The 22222-nt window shown below is 35.6% G+C and overlaps 1 protein-coding gene across 2 annotated transcripts in view; it reads right to left on the minus strand.

Moving 5' to 3' along the window:
• HMCN1 (hemicentin 1) overlaps positions 1 to 22222 on the minus strand; it is a 470876-nt gene that overhangs the window by 289441 nt on the left and 159213 nt on the right. For both annotated transcript variants that reach the window (XM_060643679.3, XM_060643685.3), the window contains exons 5-6: positions 13409 to 13580; positions 11506 to 11612 (exon numbers count right to left, since the gene is read on the minus strand). In XM_060643679.3, the coding sequence (XP_060499662.1) occupies positions 11506 to 11612; positions 13409 to 13580 (279 nt within the window). The remainder of the gene's footprint in view (positions 1 to 11505; positions 11613 to 13408; positions 13581 to 22222) is intronic.

The raw sequence follows: 22222 nt of genomic DNA on the forward strand, positions 1-22222 counted from the left end.
TAGACGTTCAACAAATATCGATGAAATGAATGAATGACTAAATCTTCTCCCCTAAACACTATCCAAGTTTGACTCTGGAAAAGGTCTCCTCCTTTGCATCTGGGAAGATACAGCCAGGACGAGCACTGAGAGCTGACCACTATCCAGATTTTGGCCAACCAGCATCCTCAGCTCAGCAGCATCCTAGCAAAAGCACTGGGTGCTTGAGACACAAATGTGCATAAAACATGGTCCCCATCCTCTAAGTACTCATGGCTAATGAGGGAGACAGATGGAGAAATAGAAAGCTTTAATATGATGCAGTATTAGAAATACATAAATGGTATGCAAAAATACATAAAAGCAACATAGACTAGCCTGTAGTTTGGCTAAAACCTCCTAAAGGGGATGATGGCTGGACTAAATATTGAATAGCTCTGCACTGAAATGACTCATATGTGGATAAATAATAAATAATTTGGATGAAGGCCACAGGATAAAATGGTAACACTAATGTTTACTGAGTGCTCCCTCTATGTCCAGACTCTTTAAATACATTGGCTAATTTAATTCTCGTTACAATTCTATCAGATATATATCATCATCACCACTGCACTGATAAACAGATGGGGCACTAAGTCATTAAGTAGCTTTCTAAGTTCACAAGGCTTCTTAACTGCAGAGGTGGGGTTTTAACGGTAAGGTCAGGCTCCCAGGTCTTCACCAGAGTGCTACATTGTCTCCCAAGAGCAAGGTAAGTCAGAGTTAGCCTCTATCTCAATGTCTTTCAAAATAAGAGCCGAGGAGCACCTTCATCTACAGCTATACAAAATCACTCAGGTTGTTTCTCAAAAATGCAGACTCCAACCCAGATTTACTGAATCAGAATGTATGGTGAGTGGAGTCTAGGAATCGACATTTCAAAAACCCACCTAACATTTATGAATAAGAGTTCACCAGGGGTGCCTGGGTGCCTCAGTCAGTTAAGCTTCTGACTTCGGCTCAGGTCGTGATCTCATGGTTCATGAGTTAGAGCTCCACACTGGGCTCTCTGCTGTCAGAACGGAGCCCGCTTGGGATCCTCTGTGTGTTCTCTCTCTCTTCCCCACCCCCCAAAATAAAAAATAAACATTAAAAAAAGAAAGAAAAAGAGTTCACCATATTTTATTACATTGATCACCAAGATTCTCTCTCAAAGTAAAATGACCACATGATAGCAACATTGATAGAATGCACTAGAAATATGCGTGCCTATATTATATATAATTATATATAAAACTGTAATCTGATAAACAGCCATATTAAGGCAGACCATGATTAAAAACATGCCACTTCCCTGCTAGGAATTTACCCAAGGGATACAGGAGTACTGATGCATAGGGGCACTTGTACCCCAATGTTTATAGCAGCACTCTCAACAATAGCCAAATTATGGAAAGAACCTAAATGTCCATCAACTGATGAATAGATAAAGAAATTGTGGTTCATATACACAATGGAGTACTACGTGGCAATGAGAAGGAATGAAATATGGCCCTTTGTAGCAACGTAGATGGAACTGGAGAGTGTTATGCTAAGTGAAATAAGCCATACAGAGAAAGACAGATACCATATGGTTTCACTCTTATGTGGATCCTGAGACACTTAACAGAAACCCATGGGGGAGGGGAAGGAAAAAAAAAAAAGAGGTTAGAGTGGAAGAGAGCCAAAGCATAAGAGACTCTTAAAAACTGAGAACAAACTGAGGGCTGATGAGGGGTGGGAGGGAGGGCAGGGTGGGTGATGGGTATTGAGGAGGGCACCTTTTGGGATGAGCACTGGGTGTTGTATGGAAACCAATTTGACAATAAACTTCATATATTGAAAAAAAAAAAAACATGCCACTTCCAGAGCTCCGCAAACTACACAGCCTTCCTGAAATCACTGCGATTCCTTGTTATTTAGCAACCAGGAGAGGAAAGAGAAGTAGATATGTCCCTTTTACTACCATATTTTTTTCTCATTGAGCAAAACCTGCAAAAACTAAAAAAAAAAAAAACAACAAATAAAGGAAAATGAAGGTGAAAAAAAAAGAAAAAACACATGGCCATAAAAACAGGTTTGTTGTATTTTTAGTGTAAATGCTGCTGCTAATTACTCCAGCTCATTTTCCTAAGGTTTACAAAGGACTGTGTAAGTGTGGGGGTCTCAGTACCACCATTTATTCCATTATATCTAAAGGAAGATGTGTCATGAATTCCATACAGTAGAGCAAAGAAAAGGGGGGAGTGGTGGTGCATATGGGCTATGATCCAATTTTACATTGGGATTTCCTAGGGGTTATACAAAACCTCGTTAAGTCTATTTCAACTGGTTTAGATCACACAGTGCCTTACTGAAGACACTATTGCCTCCTGATTTCATGTAAGGACAATCAAAAGGGTCAATATTATGATGACTTGATTTATATTTATTCACTGACATGATATATTATCATTAATTGCTACTCAGAAAGTCTCCTATGATTGAGGTTACCAAGGCTACACATGACCCATAATTTGCCAAATGACTGCCATCAGGTGTTAATTATCTTGCATATGTGCTGTGTACAAATCAACTGACAAAGATCCATTTTAAGAGTAGTGCTTAATATCAAAGTGACAAAATTAGAAATTACCTGTGTTTGAAAATATGGCATTTTATTACTAACCAATATATTAAAAATAGAGCAGAGCTAATGAATAAGGAGCTCCTTTTAACCTCTATAAAATTATTGTAAAATAAATTAATTTTGATCCTTAAAATACCACACTAATTAATGAAGTATATGGAAATAAGGATGTAGGTTTCCTGTTCTCTGAGCAATGCCAAAAATATGAAGGATAATAGGTTAACCAAGTTTTTTAACTTTGTGTTTCTATATTGTATTTTAAACAGTTGGTATAGAATTTGAAAGGGTTTGTAAGCAAAAATATTTCCAAGTGAGTCCGTTTTCATGTAAAACTACATCCAACTCTGTATCAACCAGGGTAATAGGAATGAAGGGCATCACAAATAAACCAAAATTGTGGTTTAAAAATAGAATAAAAATTTAAAAATTAAACTAATTTAGTTTAAAATGACCTCTGACACTCATGCATGCATTTATCATTCTCTAATCATTCTCTGAAAATAATTACAACAATATTTGGATAATATTTGGGGAATACAAAACATCATATTAAAATGTCTTTTTAAGAAACTGCCAATAGTTTATAATTTTTGTCTGTTATCTTAAGGTAAATTATTTTTTTAGTCTGCTTCTTAACTCAGCTCCCTTTTTCAAATATTAGTGTTAATAAGAACAAAAAGCGGGGGAGGCCTGGGTGGCTCAGTCAGTTAAGCATCCAACTCTTGATTTCAGCTCAGGTCATGATCTCACAGTTTGTGAGACTGAGCCCCGTGTCGGGTTCTGTGCTGACAGGACAAAGCCTGCTTGGGGTTCTCTCTCTCTCTCTCTCTCTCTCTCTCTCTCTCTCTCTCTCTCTCTTTCTGTTCCTCCCTGACTCACACTCTCTCTGTGTCAAAAATAAATGAACTTTAGAAAAATAACAAAAGGGTTCTATGTATAATGATGGTAAATAAACCAGTAAATGGTAAAGGAGAAGAAATATTAACATATACAAAATGCAAACTGTACAACAGACTAAATCTTTCATTTTATAAATGATCACTTTTGATCTTTACAAAAGCCCCTCTGTGGGAGTATATTATCCTAATTTCACAGATATATCAGGTGGAAGAGCAGTGGTATACACTCAGTAAAGCTCCAGAAACCAACCTCTATAGCCACCCTATATGTTTCTCATGCTTATCTCACTGAATTTGATTATGCTGGTTTCAAGGAAAACACTGGAAAATGCTGAACTGATCTACATAGTAGGAGAGTAATGTGGAGCTCATGAGATTATTCAGAGGAGAGAAGTAGAGGCATAATAAGAAGAAAAGAGGAATGGGGCCAAGGAGAGAGCAGAAGGGGATAAGGTGCTTCAAGACATAACTCCAAATCTTCAGTTAAATCTACTAAACTCACAAGTCCTGTTATTAGTGGATTTCCTGTGATATTTTTGATGAGGCTGAGCTTTGTCTTGTATCAAAGTACAGAAGGTGATAATCAATACACAAATAATCAGGAGGCAAGGAGACCTAAGAAAGTAAGCTTTCAGCAAACTCCATAAACGTTGGGAGAAGGCTCTGGATTCTCACATATTATGGACATAGTGGTGTTGGAGGAGAATTAATGATGTGAAGGTCCTAGTGGGACAAATAATATTCAGCTATTTCTGTAATTGAGTCAGAGAAAAAGAGAGGCAGTCCAGCTGCATATTCCTTCCCTCTCTTTTCTCCTCCAAATTATTCTAGCAATTTTAATATCATTTTTCTTTATATATAATAATATTAGTAAGACCACATTACTGACTTAATGTTTTTATATTTGGTCTGTTTATCACGTGGATTATTTGAATTTGGCTCCAAAAAACATCTCTCCACCATAGAATGTCTTGAAGTACCATTTCTGCACAAAGCCACTCTAATCTCATGGCTTCTATAGTTAAGAAGAGGGAAACCTAGCAGCAGCATGATAGCTCCAACAATAACAGGCAAATTTCTAGACACTAGGCACTAAACAGTGTTTGAATGGGCTAAGAACTCTTGAGAATTGTATTTCACACAGTGTATTTATTCATACAATTTTTTAAAGTTCACAACGATCTATTATGAACTTTATTCTGAATTACACTGAATTACTCTCTGAATTCAATGTCATGAACTCAAAATGACTCTGAATTCATTACAACTCTGAATTACAATGTCATGTTGGTCAAGTTGTGGAAGGGTCTGAGTCAAGAACACACAGGCTGCTGCAGTGTGAGCAGAGCTGAGGCAAAGATAAAGTTATACTAGATACCTACCGACATCCTAAAATTGTAAATAGGTAACCTTGATCCTCAAAGGAGTAACAGAAAAGAAAGAACAGAGTAGACCAAGTCTAGGTTTCTGAATTGAAGTGACTCTGTGAGGAGTGAAGGAGGACAGGCTAAAATACCATGGAGAGCTCCAGGAAAAATTAGTTATCCTCTGATATCTGTGGATGGATCTACTTCTTAGTTTAAACATAAAGGCCTATTAAATACCTCTCTATATTGAAAGTCCCATAGGGTGATAACGGTCTCTTATTTACCATAGGCATTTTGTAAGTGTAGGTTTAAAAAATGATACTAAAGCCCTCCAAATGCCTAACTAATGTTGGTGCTTTTCCTTAGACTCCTTAAGAACCAGCAAATGCCAGATTCATCAAGAATTTGTGAATTTTTCCAGAAGCATTATGCTAAGTTTCTTCACACATTATTTGATGTAATCCTATTGCATCCAAAGATGACTTTATAACACTACAAAGAAACTGATGTTCAAAGAAATGATTGCTTGCCTAGGTTTAGATAGCAAGTTAAATGGCAACTGTTCCAAGTTCAGTGCTTTTTCTATAGTACCCAAGTCGATGCATAGCATTTTAGGATAACATCATCTCTGGGATGATTTGCACACTGTGGCAATAGAAGATAATGATGCCATCTAATTATTCATTTGCCATTCTACATTTCTAAATACACTTCCATTAGGAGAGGTCAAGTTGGTTAGTGGAGAGTTGGTAAACTGCTTTCTGAATAAAAAGCCTTAATTCTGGGCACTTGCCAATTTCTGTGGTGTAAATACTACCACCATGGCTGATTTCAAGCTCCCAACATGACGTTACTGAACACAGAGGTGGGAAGAAAAAGTGCATAATTTCCTCTCCATGAGCCATTATGAGCCAGATCCAGTATACCACTAGGCCATGATAATAGGGACTAAAGTGTGTCTGTCACTCACGGAGATATCTGGTCATTCCAGGAGTGACACAAATTCCTTTTTTAAAAAAATTCAATGCACATTCTGCAGTCTTTTCTCCCACTGAAATAACTGAAGAGGCCGAATGTTCTAAATTATGGTGGAGCCTCCATCAGCTTGGGTTCGTGAGTGACTGTGTAAAGTAGAACATCTTGTCAACACCCAAAGAACATGTAACATTAGTAAGGAATTACCTTTCTTACATTACGCCAGTAAGAATTCTTCCTCCTACTAAATGTGAAGCCTGCCCTTTTATATGTTGAATTAAAATGTGATTGATAGAACTGGCTTTAATTCTCTTTCCTAAAGAGTTTCAATGCTTTATGAAAATATATAAGCCCAGGGTACCTGGGTGGCTCAGTCAGTTGTGCGTCTGACTCTGGATTTTAGCTCAGGTCATGATCTCACAGTTGTGAGATCGAGCCCCTGAGTCAGGCTCTGTGCTGAGTATGGTGCCTGCTTAACATTCTTTCTCTCTCTCTCTCTCTCTCTCTCTCTCTCTCTCTCTCTCTCTCTCTCTCTTCTCCTCCTCCTCCTTCTCCCCGCTTGTATGCTCTCTCTCTAAAAAAAAAAAAAAAAAAAAAAACACACACAAAAAAACAAAGCCCAAAGAAAAAATCATGTGTATCCGCATTAATAGAAATAGTATAGATACAATCTTCAATTTACACATATTCAAGAGTACAACTAATTTTACCATTAATGTGTCAGTAAGTAGGCATTATTTCCTCCATTTTTCTCAGACTTGGGAAATTAGGAATTTCTTCAAGGTCAAAGAGCTATTAAGTAGTGGATCTTGGATGAAAATGGGTGCAAACTCTTCTCAAAGTATTTGTTCTTAAGTGACATACTGTTCTTTAGAAATTAAAGAAATATGGCAGTTTCAAATATTTATTGAAAACCTACTATGGGCTGGGCATTGTGCCAGGCACAAAGATATAATAATGCCAGCTAGATTTAAATACTCTCATTCTATTAGGCATTGTATGTTTAGAGAAATGTGGATATAAGGAAAGAAATGTATCCAAAGCATAGAATAAATTTTATATATATATATATATATACATATATACACACATATATATACATACATACACACACACATACATACGCACACATATATAACACACTACACATAACATACACATAGACATACACATACATACACATACACATAGACATATAAATGTACAGATTTTTTTTTTAAAGGAAACATTCTATTTGGTTGATAATCTGGTATCAGCAGAGTAAAAAAACTGGGAAATTTTCCAGAAAATCTCTAGTATAAAGCATTCCATTGACCTAAAACATCTGAATTAATGCTGCACCTAATCCATTTAAATAACACACCTGGTGTCATCTTCAGGCTTTTTCAAAAGAGTCACCAGGTGGGGCGCCTGGGTGGCTCAGTCGGTTGAGTGTCCGACTTCAGCTCAGGTCACGATCTCACGGTCCGTGAGTTCGAGCCCCGCGTCGGGGTCTGGGCTGATGGCCCAGAGCCTGGAGCCTGCTTCCGATTCTGTGTCTCCCTCTCTCTCTGCTCCTCCCCCGTTCATGCTCTGTCTCTCTCTGTCTCAAAAATAAATAAACGTTAAAAAAAAAAAAATTAAAAAAAAAAAAAAAAAAGAGTCACCAGGTGAGAATAATTGGAAGCCAGTGTAATAATCTTCTTGTGTGGTCCTTGGTTGACTTGAGATTTATTTAATTATGATTCCTAAACAAGCTTATGCCACTTGAGTATGGTTTCCAAAATATTCTTATCTTTAGAAAATCCATTAGTAGTCTCTGGCAACCAGCATAGCTATCTAAAACCAAAACATTTCTACTAGTCTCAGAATCTCAATATAATCATGTGGTTGGGTACACTTCTTTCTCTACTTGGAAGATTATCTAAGGACAGTTTATCCAAATTTACTTAATGGAAATATGCCCCAAGGGATGTGTTGGATTACATTGATCACACTGATAATCCTAGACTAATAGAAACAGTTTGTGCCACCTAAACCCGAAGGGTGCTGACAATTATTTAATGTCTTTGTAGGAAGCTTCACTTAAGGAACAAAATTTGGCCTGAGAGTTTTTGTGATTATGTTCAAACATTCTATATATAGATATAGCTGCCTGAATGGAAAATCCGTATTGCACAGAAACGAGATTCAGGATTTGTAATTTCTCTACAATGGAAATTTAGGGACATAAAACAACATTATCTTGTGTTTTTAGTAAACCTTTACATTCTTCTTACTCATCTATTTCTAACATGTTTTTACCTGCATCAGAGGCAACCTAAAGCATTTGAGTCATTTATGTGAACTATACAGATGAGTAAACTCATTGTCTATTTGGTAACAGTGTCCTAATAAGTTACAGAAAAGTAATTACCAAGGTTTTAGAGGAAAACCACAGAAGAAAAGAAATTGCCACTCTCACAGTATTTTAAATCATGGACAAATTAAAGAGTTCCATGCCAGCACATAACTAAATCAACTCTTCAACTTGCTTCCTTGGATATTATCAAAATAAATGCATTCATTTTTATTCATGAATATTCATGTAGTTCTTTCCCAGACATCTGTGGCATATACCATCAACAAAATCTGGTCTAGAGTAAAATAGGAAGAGAAAACCTGTACAGAAATAAATATAAAATCTGTAGAGAAATCATCAAAAAGGGAGGTGCAGAAAAACTGCAGTAGAAGGCCACAGGGAAAAGAGAGCCTTTAAATGGAAAAAAAAGTCAGAAAAGGCTTGATAAAAGTGTTGTCATTTGCCATAAAAATCAGAAGTCAGATGGAAAGGAAGGGCATTCTAGGAGAAGGAACAACTTAAGAGAAAACACAGGTCAAGAGAATGTGGTAGGAGATAGGATGAGAGAAAGTACAAAGTTATATTTGACTAGAGTGTAAAGGAAAGTGACAGACAAGAGTTAGAAGGATTGGTTGAGGCTCAGTTGGGTGGCCCTGGAATACCATGCTAAAGTGAAATAATAGTTTTCCATACTTGGGATAAAAACTGCTATGTGAAATATTCAACAAGCCATTATGAATTCTACTGATAGAGCAGACATTTTCCAGATAGCTGAGTGCATGAGAGATAGCACCAGAGATAATACTATCTAATCTCAGACATTTCTCTTCTTGAGAAAGTGCACATGTAAAACATTATCACTCATTAGCCATCAAAAAGGGAGATCCAAAGTCAGCAGTGATATTTATGTCTCTAGGTTCAGCTCAATTTCCTTTGCATCAACCTGATATATTATTTTGGTATTTCATATAGGAGCAAAATAAGTTTATTATCTTCAGATTGCATTGTAATGTATATCCTTTGTTTAGCTACCACTAATTGTACTCTATAAATGGTGTGACATCAGAACCAGAGGTTTTTTTGTGAGAACTCTTATCTATTTACTGTGTCTTTTCATTGTTTCCTTAAGAGTCTGAACTTACAGACTTGTCTAAACAGAGTCCCCTTCACCTCATCCCCTTATCGTCTCCCTCCTCACTCACAAAGTAATCCTCAGTGCTTTTCTGTTCTAATTATCAATTAAAATGTGCTTAGTGCCCATTAAGTATCAGGGAACATGGCCAAGGGCAAAACTCCATAAATGTTTATTGGATGGATGACTGAATGGGTAGATGTGTTAGGCACAAGATAAAGCAACAGCCATGCAATATTTCTCTTCTTCTGGGCAAGAGTTTTACTAGAGGAAATACTACAGGTAGCAATCCAAATCACCTGCAAAAGAGGTTCATATACTTTGCAATAAGTTGCCAATAATACAAAAGAAATGTCATCATTTGTACATATTTCACAATCAGTAACTTGATGCTTATTCAGAAAGCAAGAAGAAATTGCCTCACTGACCTTGCTAGTCAACACATTGTTGGTTTAGGTCACACTTAAAGTATTTGAGGGAAAAAAAAGACTCTAAACCTCCTATACTTACTGTGGTCACAGAAGGTCAGACTCAACACTAGTCATACATTGGGGGAGTTGGTTAAAATAACTAACTATACCATCCAATTTGGCTACACTTGTTTAAAATATAGCAGTAAAACATTGCATCGTTACAACTGAATGCCCTCAGTAAATATTGAGCACCTAGTAAGCGCATGGAAGGAGGTGAATAAAACAGGCAGATGGGGCCATTACATTTCACACTGCCTTTTCACCCAAACCCTTATCCCATATTATCCACTCCCCCCCACCCCCCCAAAAAATCCATACGACCGTTTCTTCTTTCCCTATAAGGCTGAGAGTTCTGAGAATATTCTAGGGCTTGAATGAAGTTACAATGGAAGCTTTCGTTTTTTTAAGCTGGGAAAGTTAATATAGGTATTCTTTTAAAAAGGAAAAAGCAAACAAAAAAGAAAACTGGCATGCAAGAAATGGCACCTCAGATGCCTGGGGTATGAACACTTCCATGCACATTCACAGCAGCTCCAACATTTCAATCATGAGCCCATGAATCTTTTTTTTTTTTTTTTAATGTAGGGAAGCTGAGATAGCAAGAGTAAATGATGCAAGGGGTATCTTCAATTTGAGTTATCCCAGAAGGATTCTAGAGCAAGCTGGGAGGTACAAAGGATGCTCATAGGAAGAGGGAAGTGATACAGGAAAAGGAATGTAGCCCCAGAAGGGCGTGCTTTCAGTCCTGCTCCCATGTGGACAACTGGAGTTTATTCCTGCCAGAGACTGAAAGCTGCTCCTGAGGGGTTTAATTCTCTGGCAGAACAGCCTTCTTCTGTTTTGGAAAAAAAAAAACCTCTTAGGCACAGAAATGCAGATACTGGAGTTGGAATTAGGCCAGAGCACATTGAAAAGCCTGAGAAACATGGGCAAGTCCCTCAGAATATCCACGACAATGAGTCACACACATAATCTACTGCAGAACTGGATTTCAATTTATGGTATTCTGAATTCGGGGTGTATGTTCTCTCCTCCATATTACCATAATACAATGCTTAGAGTGAATATATACTACTTCGTGTAATTCTAGGATCCAAACACCATATTGGGTTCAAGTAAACAATGAATGTAGATCTATCCAAATAACAAGAGCCAACAGAACCTGAGTGCTTACTTTGTAACAGGAACTATGCTAGGTATTTCATTTGTATCATATTAATTTTATTCTCAGCACAATTTTATGAAGTAAAAGAGTATTATTTTTTTATTCCGACATTAGGAGGAGGAGAGCAAGGCACAGAGAACTCTACAGTCCCAAGGAAATAAAGCTTTTAAGTAGCAGCATGGAGATTCCCACCCAGGCATCCCCGTACTAGAGCCTATGTCCCTAACCATTATTCTCGACTAGCTCCATCTCTGATTGTTTTGGAAAAAGGAGGTGCATAAAAAAGTCAATCTACAGGTTTGATTATTGGGAAACTATCTGAGAATTTAAGTGTATTCTGTGGTGATATCAATGCCGTTCATGGTCATCAAAACTTAACACTACCAAATTCACGTGATCAAGACACCTTTACAAATGCATTACGTATACTGCTTTTTAGTAAAAGCATTCTCCGTGATTGCAAGAGAAGATATAAATATTGTATATACTTTATAAAACATGCCAACATCAAAACAAAATAAACAGACTTTGTAAAATAACCATACCTTCACTGTCCACATTCCAGCCTCTGGCTCTTTAACATTCACCACCTTGGCAGAGTTATGGATATTTAATAGCTCATTCAGGCCAAATCCTTTTTTTATCAGCTTCCCTGAAAGACAGACATAAAGGTAACAAGCATAAGCTTTCCTTCAGCTATGTGTACTAGCTGTATACATTTCCAGTACAAATTACCTGATGGACATGTGTGCCTATAGCTCAAAACATTATTTATTTCTAAAATATGTTTAATTTTATGGTTTCTGGACATTGAAACTGAAGTATCAGATTCCCATTTGCTATGAGGATTTGGTCTTAAAACAAAAATAACAACTGGCAGACTGCAATCATATTTCCAAAGCCAGCCTAGGTAACAATTATTATGGCTACTGAGAAGTTACGTGCAGTCACTAGAGACATTTAGATTTAACAGATGGCAAGAACAGTAAACCAGAATAAATGTCATTTTGGAGATCACTCAAGGTATTACTAACATGAGAGCCTTGGGCATATTTGTGCACGAAGCCCAAAACATTAACCTGTATTCCATGAAGCACAGGAGAAAGCTTTTATTGTCACATTTAAAGGAGGCAGTGAAATAAAGTAGCATGATACTATCTCCTATGACCTGAGATTTACCTAAAGTATCTAATAGTTGGGACATAGAGAAGAAGAAAAGCAAATTAGGAATTAAGCCATAGTTTAGTTATTCACTCGTGGCTCTCCTATAGACTCCTTCTGCAGTTATATAAACAAATCAATTATAAGAATCTATGTTTGCATCAGAAGTTTTACAATTATTGTAAACAACTTTAAAAATATCAATGTCGATGGCTTTTTAAAGTAGTAGAAACATAATACAGTGAATAACATATTTTTAATTATCCAGGTAGTGAAAACTACAAATCTTTCCTGGGGAACATGGAAGGTTAGAATGGAATGCTACCTCAACAGACAAATTCATGTATTCAGCTAAACCCATAGGAGTCTTGAAAAATAGGTCTTATTTGTTTGGTAAATCTCCTCTTTGATTGGTAGCATGAATGTGGTCTTTGGGGACAATTTCCTATGCTGTTTTCTTTTAGGCATTAGTTATTTCTTAAGACTTAAATTGAATAAGCTAGTTACTCTCTTTCCATTTACAAATACTCACAAATAGGTTTAAAAAAAGCAGCACACTAAAGCCACAATGGAAATGATAATATGTTACAAACATCAATAGGTAGGTAAATAAATAAATAATCAAACAAATAAATAAATAAATTCTAAATGCAAATAATAGGGAAAATGAGGTTTCTATCTTTACTAGATTCCTTTTCAATGTAAGTCTTATTAGAATATTCAATTAGCCAAGGAAGCAGGTCAATTCCTAGGGTTATGACATATAACTGAGGAAGCAAAGTAAATTAAAACATTATTCTATTAAGAATAAGAATGTGGTTTTTAACTCTCTTCTGTAAAAGTCAACCCTATCAAGAAGACAATATGGTTAAAAAAAAAAAATAGGCAGTTAGTTTTAAAAGGAGGTTTTTCATGTGATTCATTAAAAATAACACAAAATACGAAATTTTATAGAATATGTTACATGAAATATTTCCTCATACATAAATTAGGAAAATATAATTTCAGGCTCAATTTCAATATTTTTTTTCTTTTGAGTAGTTTAGCTACAATTAAGTTACCAAATCTGATCTATATAAATTATTAGGAGTTTCAGTTTTTTGAATCTCATGTTAATTCAACAATACTTACGACTAAAAAGTTTTATTTTTAAAAAAATCCTTCCTAGTCATTTTTGAATTCACTGAATTTATTCGTAAAGTTAGCATTAACTTGACATAAATAAGTGTGCAAAAAAATACGAAAGTGGTTTTCGTATTTTAAGATATGATGTATGATATATCTCACCTAAAGGATTGCGAATTTCAATCCCTGGAGAAGGGCCACTCAGAGACACAGTAACCTCTTTTAGGCTAGGATCAAAAGGAATTTTCCAAGTGTTTACAGCTTGTTCCAAATGATCTGTTGATAACAGGTGAACTTTAGAGGACTGCACTGCTTCCTCTACCCATTTTAGCACCTATAAAAGAAAAGAAGAAGCATGAGTGATGTCAGAAACATTTACAGTATTATACATCCATGACTTCAGATACAGTATTTTTCTTTGGTTAATCACATGAATTGGCACTTCCTGTACTAGTATGGGGTTTAGTTCCATCACGGTGAAGAGAAACTTTTTCCTACATCCAGTTATTGTAGTAGCTTCAGAATAAAGTAACTAGTGTAATCCATGCTCAGATTTCAAGTTTTCTATTTGGAATAATATATTAAAAATGAGATTATGATGTCTGAAAGCCAGTAAAGTGAAATAGGCAGAGATATTACGGACAGCTTTATATTTTTCAAGAGAAATAAAAAAGAACCTATAAAAAACATGGGATTGCCAATATTGTGAGATCCCATTTCCCTCCATTCTCTCTTTCTGGATTTCTTTTAAGATACAATTTTTAAAAGATAACTAGCAAATTATCTAATCCAATTTCAATATGTTGGGTCTATGAATTGTTGAAATATAGCATATGGTAATTATATATAGAATATCGTAATATATATTGCAGTATATCAAATGTTGCAAAATAATTGCAATGCCAGCAAAATATTCATTTTTTATGATAAAATAAGAAAGTACCAAAAATAATGGAAGAAACTAACCACTGTATTTTTTGAAAAATAGAAAAATATTTCAGGTTAGAATGAATGAAAGTAGTGTATGTTGCAAACACTGTCTTGGGGAAAATATTAAGAAATTAGGTTATAAAAAGGTGTTAATGCTTCACTGTAAACAAGAAAGACTTCCAGTTCTCAGAAGTGTTCTGCAACAGCAAATACAAGTTCTCATTAAACAAATAGTGCATGTCTGGGTAGGAACTGCTTATTTGAACTTACTACAATTGATTCTAAATCATGATAATCTTTAATCTACCTCTGATCTTCCTCTGGTTCATATATCTTTCAAGATTATATCCTATCATGAATAATTTCCCTTGTAATTATGCGTAAAATACTAAACAGAGCTGAATATGAAGCTACAGCCTAAATGTTTGAAATAAATAAAACTTTCTTTTTATTTTATTTTATTTTATATTATTATGAAATTTATTGTCAAATTGGTTTCCATTCAACACCCAGTGCTCATCCCAAAATAAAACTTTCTTTTTAATTACAATAGTGGCAGTCACAAATCAATCCGACAACAAGTACTGTGTAATAACTTCATTCTCTATAAAAACCACCCCTTGATTTTTGTCCACAAGGATGAGGAAAGTAGCTAACACATCACATAAGTAACAATGGTTAGGCAATTATGTTCATCTATAAAACACGTTTATGGTTCAAGCTACTCTTCCAGGTACTAAGTATTTTAGTCAATATTTAGCAACCACTCTTCCTCTCTGAACTAGTGTTTACTAAATTTTTCACAAGCTTTATACATTATTTAGTTTTAATGAATCTTCCTGTCTTTTCTCCAGGGTCAAGAACAGCCCACATCTCTTTCATCTTTGTACACCGGAAACCACATGGCATGCTGTGCACAAGACAGAGGTGGGATATGCACTAATGTCCATGAAGTTGGTCATAATGAGGATAATAATGACTTCTTCTGAAATAAAAAACGTTATGGCGATTTATGAAACAGAGAGCCCTTGCTGAAGTAATGTATGTAAAGTGTCCATCATAATAGTTGCCACATAATAGACAAAGGTTTCCTTGCCTCTATATCTCAATCCCCTTCTTTCCCCTCAATGAATATTTCACCAGTGGCTTTATGCGCAAAGTGAAAAAATTCATTCATGAAAGTCAGACAGTATTTCTGTCAATGAGAAAAGAGGGGGCGACGTCATTCCAGGAAGAAGAGATGACCTGAGAAAATAGTTGAAGACAGAAGTACTCCAGATATGTTGGGAACATGAGTGAAACCATGTTGCTACGGTGAAGTGTTCAGAAGAAGGGGACGTAGAAGATGAGGGCAGAAGCATCAGGGGCAAACTATGTATGATCACCCAGTCAGGCTGTGACATTTGGATTTTATCCTAAATATGTCACTGGAAAATTACGTGAAAGGCTTTAAGCAGAGGACTAATACAGTACAAACGTTATTTTACAAAAAAAAACAACAACCCACAAACCTTATAGTGGTGTCATAGACAAATTGAACAGAAAGACCAAATCCATTATAGTTAATTACCCCTAAAAGGAAATTACATATTTCCTCAAGTTTTAACCTTAGAAGGCACCTGGATTTTATATACAAAATGAAGTATATATCAAAACAATTGTCTAAAGAAGCAGATGCCATATTTGAAAAATGGGTTCTCTCAGTGATCACACTTGAATAGAAATGTATGTATCATCTGCTCAATAAATCTGTCCATATGGCTATAGAAATCAGACTGGTTGTAACTACTATTGGACTAAGTAAAACACATTTTAATAATCTGAGTGTTGACATTTTTATTTCTTATACATAGAATATGGCTGTCTAACTGAAGGAAATGGAAATACTGGCTTACTGTCTGAGAAAGCAAATGAGAAATGTGACTGATAACAAACGACTTTGAGGATAATGTCCAGTGAGGAGATGCAAGAAGGCAAAGGACAAAAGAACTAGATAAATGAGAACATTTGTTTTAATGGTAAGACACATAATGTGGCTGTAAATGATTAGTCGAAAAGAAGAAAAAGAATTAGTAAACAAGAAGTGCATCCCACCTCAAGTTTAACAATGAAATGCAACAGAAATGGAAGAGAAATTTTTTATACATCCCTCTTTAAATGAATATATATCTCTGGATGGCTCCTCAAATATATCTTTCCTTCAAACCCAATGCAGAGGTTATGATAGATCACTGGGAATCTATTCATTGTCTATTACGTATGCAGAGAAATCACTAAGTCCTAGGCATTCTTATAAAAATGGAAGAGTTTCTACTTTAGTTGCATTTTCATAAGGCAAGTGTGTTCAAATGGTATGGAATATGAGAGCTTTTGAGTTTACTCAATACTGTTTGCAAATCACCAACATTTATGAAGCTTTCACAAAGGATTACTATGTATCATAATATTACTTGTGAAAGATACAGTTTAGACTTCTGAAAAGTCACTTTTTTATCCACTTATAAAAAAATCAAATCAAAACAGATGCAATCCATTTTGTTAAAAAATATAGATTTTACCAGTGCATACATTAATGAAGATCACTGCAGGCTACAGAATTACCATTAGTGAGATTTATGGCCTCCTATGTTACTACATATAAGAAAGAAATCTTTAATTGTCTAACCATGAGAAATGTTCTCATGAGATTGGAAATAATCTTCTGTTTAATGACAAATGGAATAGAATTACAATAATCTGAGAATCTTTGGATTGGTACATTTTTACTAATGTAAAAACTGTTTCAAACCACTAGGTAACCATTAATTATACATTAAAATTTTAATTAAAAATGTTTCTCTAATAATTCCTATCAGTTTATATCTCCAAGGGGCTTTGAGAGCATCTAATACAGCTCCTTTATTTTACAGATAGGAAACATATTTCAAAGAGTTCTTGTACCTCTTAAATACCTAACTAGACTTATTCTAGCTCAATAATTGTTTTATATAAGACTCCTGTGTTCTTGAAGATACTTTCTTAGTTTATATATTTTATATCATATGTAATGATCAATATTTAAAAGGTCATATACATATCAGATAAAGGGTTAGAATCCAAAATCTATAAATAACTTATCAAACTCAACACCCAAAAACAAATAATCCAGTGAAGAAATGGGAAAAAGACATGAATAGACACTTCTCCAAAGAAGACATACAGATGGCCAACCAACACATGAAAAAATGCTCAACATCACTCATCATCAGGGAAATACACATCAAAACCACAATGAGATACCACCTCATACCTGTCAGAATGGCTTATATTAACAACTCAGGCAACAACAGATGTTGGGAAGGATGTGGAAAAAGTGGATCTCTTTTGCATTGCTGGTGGGAATGCAAGCTGGTGCAACCACTCTGGAAAACAGTGTGGAGGTTCCTCAAAAAATTAAAAAATAGCACTACCCTAAAACCCAGGAATTGCGCTACTAGGTATTTATCCAAGGGTACAGGGATGCTGTTTCGAAGGGACACATGCACCCCAATGTTTATAGCAGCACTATCAACAACAGCCAAAGTATGGAAAGAGCCCAAATGTCCATCCACGGATGAGTGGATAAAGAAGATGTGGTATATATATACAATGGAGTATTACTCGGCACTCAGAAAGAATCCATGCCATTTGCAACTACATGGATGGAACTAGAGGGTATTATGCTAAGCGAAATTAGTCAAAGAGAGACAAATATCATATGACTTCACTCATATGAGGAATTTAAGACACAAAACAGATGAACATAAGGGAAGAGAAGCAAAAATAATATAAAAACATGGAGGGGGACAAAACATAAGAGACTATTAAATATAGAGAAGCAGAGGGTTGCTGGAGGGGTTGTGGGAGGGGGATGGGCTAAATGGGTACGGGACATTAAGGAATCTACTCCTGAAATCATTGTTGCACTATATGCTACCTAACTTGGATGTAAATTTAAAAACATAACAAAATAAAATTAAGGTCATATGTCTATTTTACATGGGAATGAAATGCAAGTATTATTTCAAAGCACAAAATCAGGATACATTGTTACACATTATGAAATATAACAGTGCTAAGCAGAAATGGAAGCAAAATCATTTTTTTTATACCCTTCAAGAACAAAACACGAAGAAGAGCTTTGTTTAGCTGCTTGGAAGGACATCTTTTTTTTCCCCTGCACTGAGATATAATTGACATATAAGGTTATATGAGTTTTATTCATTATTTGTATACATGGCAAAATAATCACAATAAGTCTGGTTAATATCCATCATCATACATAGTTACAATTTTTTTCTCTTATGATGAGAACTTTTAAGATTTACTCTCTTAGCAACTCTCAAACATACACTACAGTATTATTAACTATAGCTACCATGTGGTACATCACATCCCCAAGACTGACTTATTCTATAACTAAAAGACTGTACCTTTTGATCCCCTTCACCCATTTCTCTAATTCCTCTACCACTCTCCACATCTGACAACCACCAGTCTGTTCTCCGTTATCTATGAACTCAGTTTTGGTTTGGGTTTTGTTTTTGTTTTAGGTTCCTCATACAAGTGAGATCATGCACTATTTGTCTTTTTCCGTCTGACTTATTCCACTTAGCATAATAAAATTGAGCCCCCAAGGTCCATCCATGTTGTCACAAATGGCAAGATTTCCTTCTTTTTATGGCTGAATAACATTCCTGTGTGCATATATACCACATCTTCTTTATTCATTCATCTGTCAGTAAAAACTCAGGTTGCTTCCATGTCTTGGCTACTGCATATAATACTGCAATGAACATGGGAGTGCATATATCTTTTCAAGTTATTGTTTTCATTTTCTTTGGATAAAAACTCAGAAATGAAATCGATGGATAATAGTTCTATTTTTCCTTTTTTGAGGAACCTCCATATTGTTTTTCCATTGTGGCTGCAACAATTTACATTCCCCCCCCCCCCCCGCAATAGTGCACAAGGATTCCTTTTTCTCCACATCTTCGCCAACAATTATTATTTGTCATTTTGGAAACAGCCATTGTAACAGGTGTGAGGTAGTATCTCATAGTAGTTTTGATTTGCATTTTCCTGATGATTAGTGATGTTGAGCATCTTTGTATGTACCTGATGATAATCTGTATGTCTTCTCTGGAAAATGTCTATTTAGATCCTGTGCCCATTTTTGATAAGTTGTTTGGTTTTCTGAAATTGAATTGCATGAATTATTTATGTATTTTGGATATTAGCCCCTTATCAGATATATGCTTTGCAACTATCCACTCCCATTCCATAGACTGCCTTTTCATTTTGCTTATGGTTTCCTTTGCTGTGCAGAAGCTTTTTAGTTTGATGTAGTCCCAGCAGTTTATTTTTTGCTTTTGCTGCCTTGGTTTTTGGTGGCAAATCCAAAAAATCATCACCAAGGTCAGTGTCAAGGAGCTTACTGCCAATGTTTTCTTCTAGGAGTCTTATGGTTTCAGGTTGCATATCTAAGTTTTTACTGCATTTTGAGTTAGTTTTTGTGTATGGTGTTCAGATAGTGGTCTAGTTTCATTCTTTTACATCTGACTGTTCAGTTTTCTTAACATCATTATTGAAAAGTTTGTCTTTTCTGTATTGTCTATTCTTGGCTCCTTTGCTGTAAATTAATGGACTATATACATATATGGGTTTATTTCTGGGCTCTCTATTCTGTTCCATTGATCTAAGTGTCTGTTTTGTGCCAATACTATATGCTTTGATTATTATAGCTTTGTAATAATAGTTTGAAACCAGGAAGTGTGAGGTCTTCAGCTTTGTTCTTCTTTTCTCAAGTTTACTTTGGCTATTTGGGGTCTTTTGTAGTTCTATACAAATCTTAGGACTGTTCTAGTTCTGTGAAAAATACCATTGGAACTCTGACAGGCATGTTTTGAATCTGCAGATTGCTTTGGGAAATATGGACATTTTAACAATATTAATTATTCCAATCTACAAGCAGGGAGTAGCTTTCCATTTCTTTGTAATTTCATCAAAGTCTTATAGTTTTTAGTGTACAGGTCTTTCACCTCCACAGTTAAATTTATTCCTAGGTATTTTATTCTTTTTGATGCAATTTGAAGGACATTTTTAATGCAATTAATTACATCCAAAGAACATCCCCAGAACATCTTTTGTCCATTCATTGGAAGAACAGAAATATGGTATTATGCACAATTTTAATTAAATTGTGCATATAGTTGTATTTTTGTTGTTGTTTATCATTTGTCTTCCCTACTAAACTCTGGGTCCCATGACAGAGAGCACAGAGACATATTCACTACTATGTCTCTTGAAGCTAATATAGTGCATAGGATCTAGTAAATTCCCAATAAATATTTGCAAGAAAAAGGAAAAGGGGGAAAGAGGGAGGTAGAGAGTAAAGGAGAAACTGTATGCCAGATCCTTAGCCTTAGAGTTAAGAGTATGTGAAAAGGTAGCATTTGGGCTCTGTATTCATTTGTGACAAGCCCTCTCTCAGCACCGAATTTTCAATATGGAGCTGAAGAGTGTACAAACTTGCATATGTGGTCTTTAAATTTTTTTTTTAGTCTTTATTTATTTTTGAGAGAGAGAGAGAGGGAGAGAGAGAGAGAGCGAGCATGAGCAGGGGAGGGACAGACAGAGAGGGAGACACAGAATCTGAAGTGGTCCCCAGGCTCTGAGCTGTCAACACAGAGCATGATGCGGGGCTCGAACTCACAGACTGAAAGATCATGACCTGAGCCGAAGCTGGACGCTTAACTGACTGAGCCACTCAGGTGCCCCAAAACTTGCATTTGTGGTCTCAAATGTGAGCACCAGGCTCTGTTTAGTTTTTATTTCTTTATTTGGTTAGTTAGCTTAGGGTTTCAAAATGCAATGGAGAAATCTCTAAAGTTAAGTCAGTAATTTTTTTTTTTTTAATGCCAAAATGTATGCCTCACAGTAGCCCTGGGTGCAGATTTTCAAGTTCAGTAATGGAAGAATGTCAGAAAATGAACTCAATAAAGCAAGAGCAATGGAAAAGGCAGAGTTAGGTTTAAATGCACCCATCTAATAATCAGAACCTGTTCTGAAAAAGATTTGTGTAATATTAATCCTAATAATGGTACGTACTTTTATAGTGCTGTTACATGCTAGGTACCGTTAGAAGCTTTACAACACTCTGCAACAATTCTTTGATACAGTACGATTATCTCCATCTTATGGATGAAGAAACAAAAACAAAAACAAAACTGAGGCCTAGATTGCAAAGTTTGTAAGTCACACAACTAGAAAGAAGCAGGGCTGGCCTTTTGATCCCAGTTACCTTGCACATTTTCTGAAGTATCATAAAGAAAAATGGCAGTTTTCAAGAATAAATCAGAAATAAAGCTAGCGAAGAACAAAAACCAGTGCAAGGGTTTTTAATGAGAAGTGGCATGCAAAACAATGATCTGATTAGCTACATATTTTTATCACTATTGGGCAAAAAATTATCAAGAATTAAATTGTATAAAAATATTAAAGCCTTTAAATCTAGATTGTATTTGATGTGAGAAAGACTTGCTACATGTCCAAGACCATCTTTTTGTGGTAAACCTTACATAATAGCAGAGGCAGCCTTCACTCTGACCCTCTGGATAGCCAGGAGAGCCTTTCCCCCCAGGTTCAAATTCATTTCTACTCCGCATTCCACCATACAGCCCATAATACAGAATATTCTTGGAAGTCACCAAGTAGTAACTGGGCATCTACTGAATATAAAAGATAATATAGGATATTATAAAGAATACCAAAGAAATACAAATATATTTCCTGCCTTATAATATGACAATCTAGATGGAGAAATGGGGTAGACATTAAAAACAAATTAACTAGCTCTTACTTTCAAGTAATAAATAAGCAAGATAAGAATACAAATGCTCAGGGGCACCTGGGGGGCTCAGTCAGTTAAGCCTCTCTGACTTCAGCTCAGGTCATGATCTCATGGTTTGTGGGTTCCAGCCCCATGTCGGGCTCTGTGCTGACAGCTCAGAGCCTGCTTTAGATTCT

This window comes from Panthera onca, chromosome F1 (assembly GCF_046562875.1).
Source record: "Panthera onca isolate mPanOnc1 chromosome F1, mPanOnc1 haplotype 2, whole genome shotgun sequence".
Classification (NCBI taxonomy): domain Eukaryota; kingdom Metazoa; phylum Chordata; class Mammalia; order Carnivora; family Felidae; genus Panthera; species Panthera onca.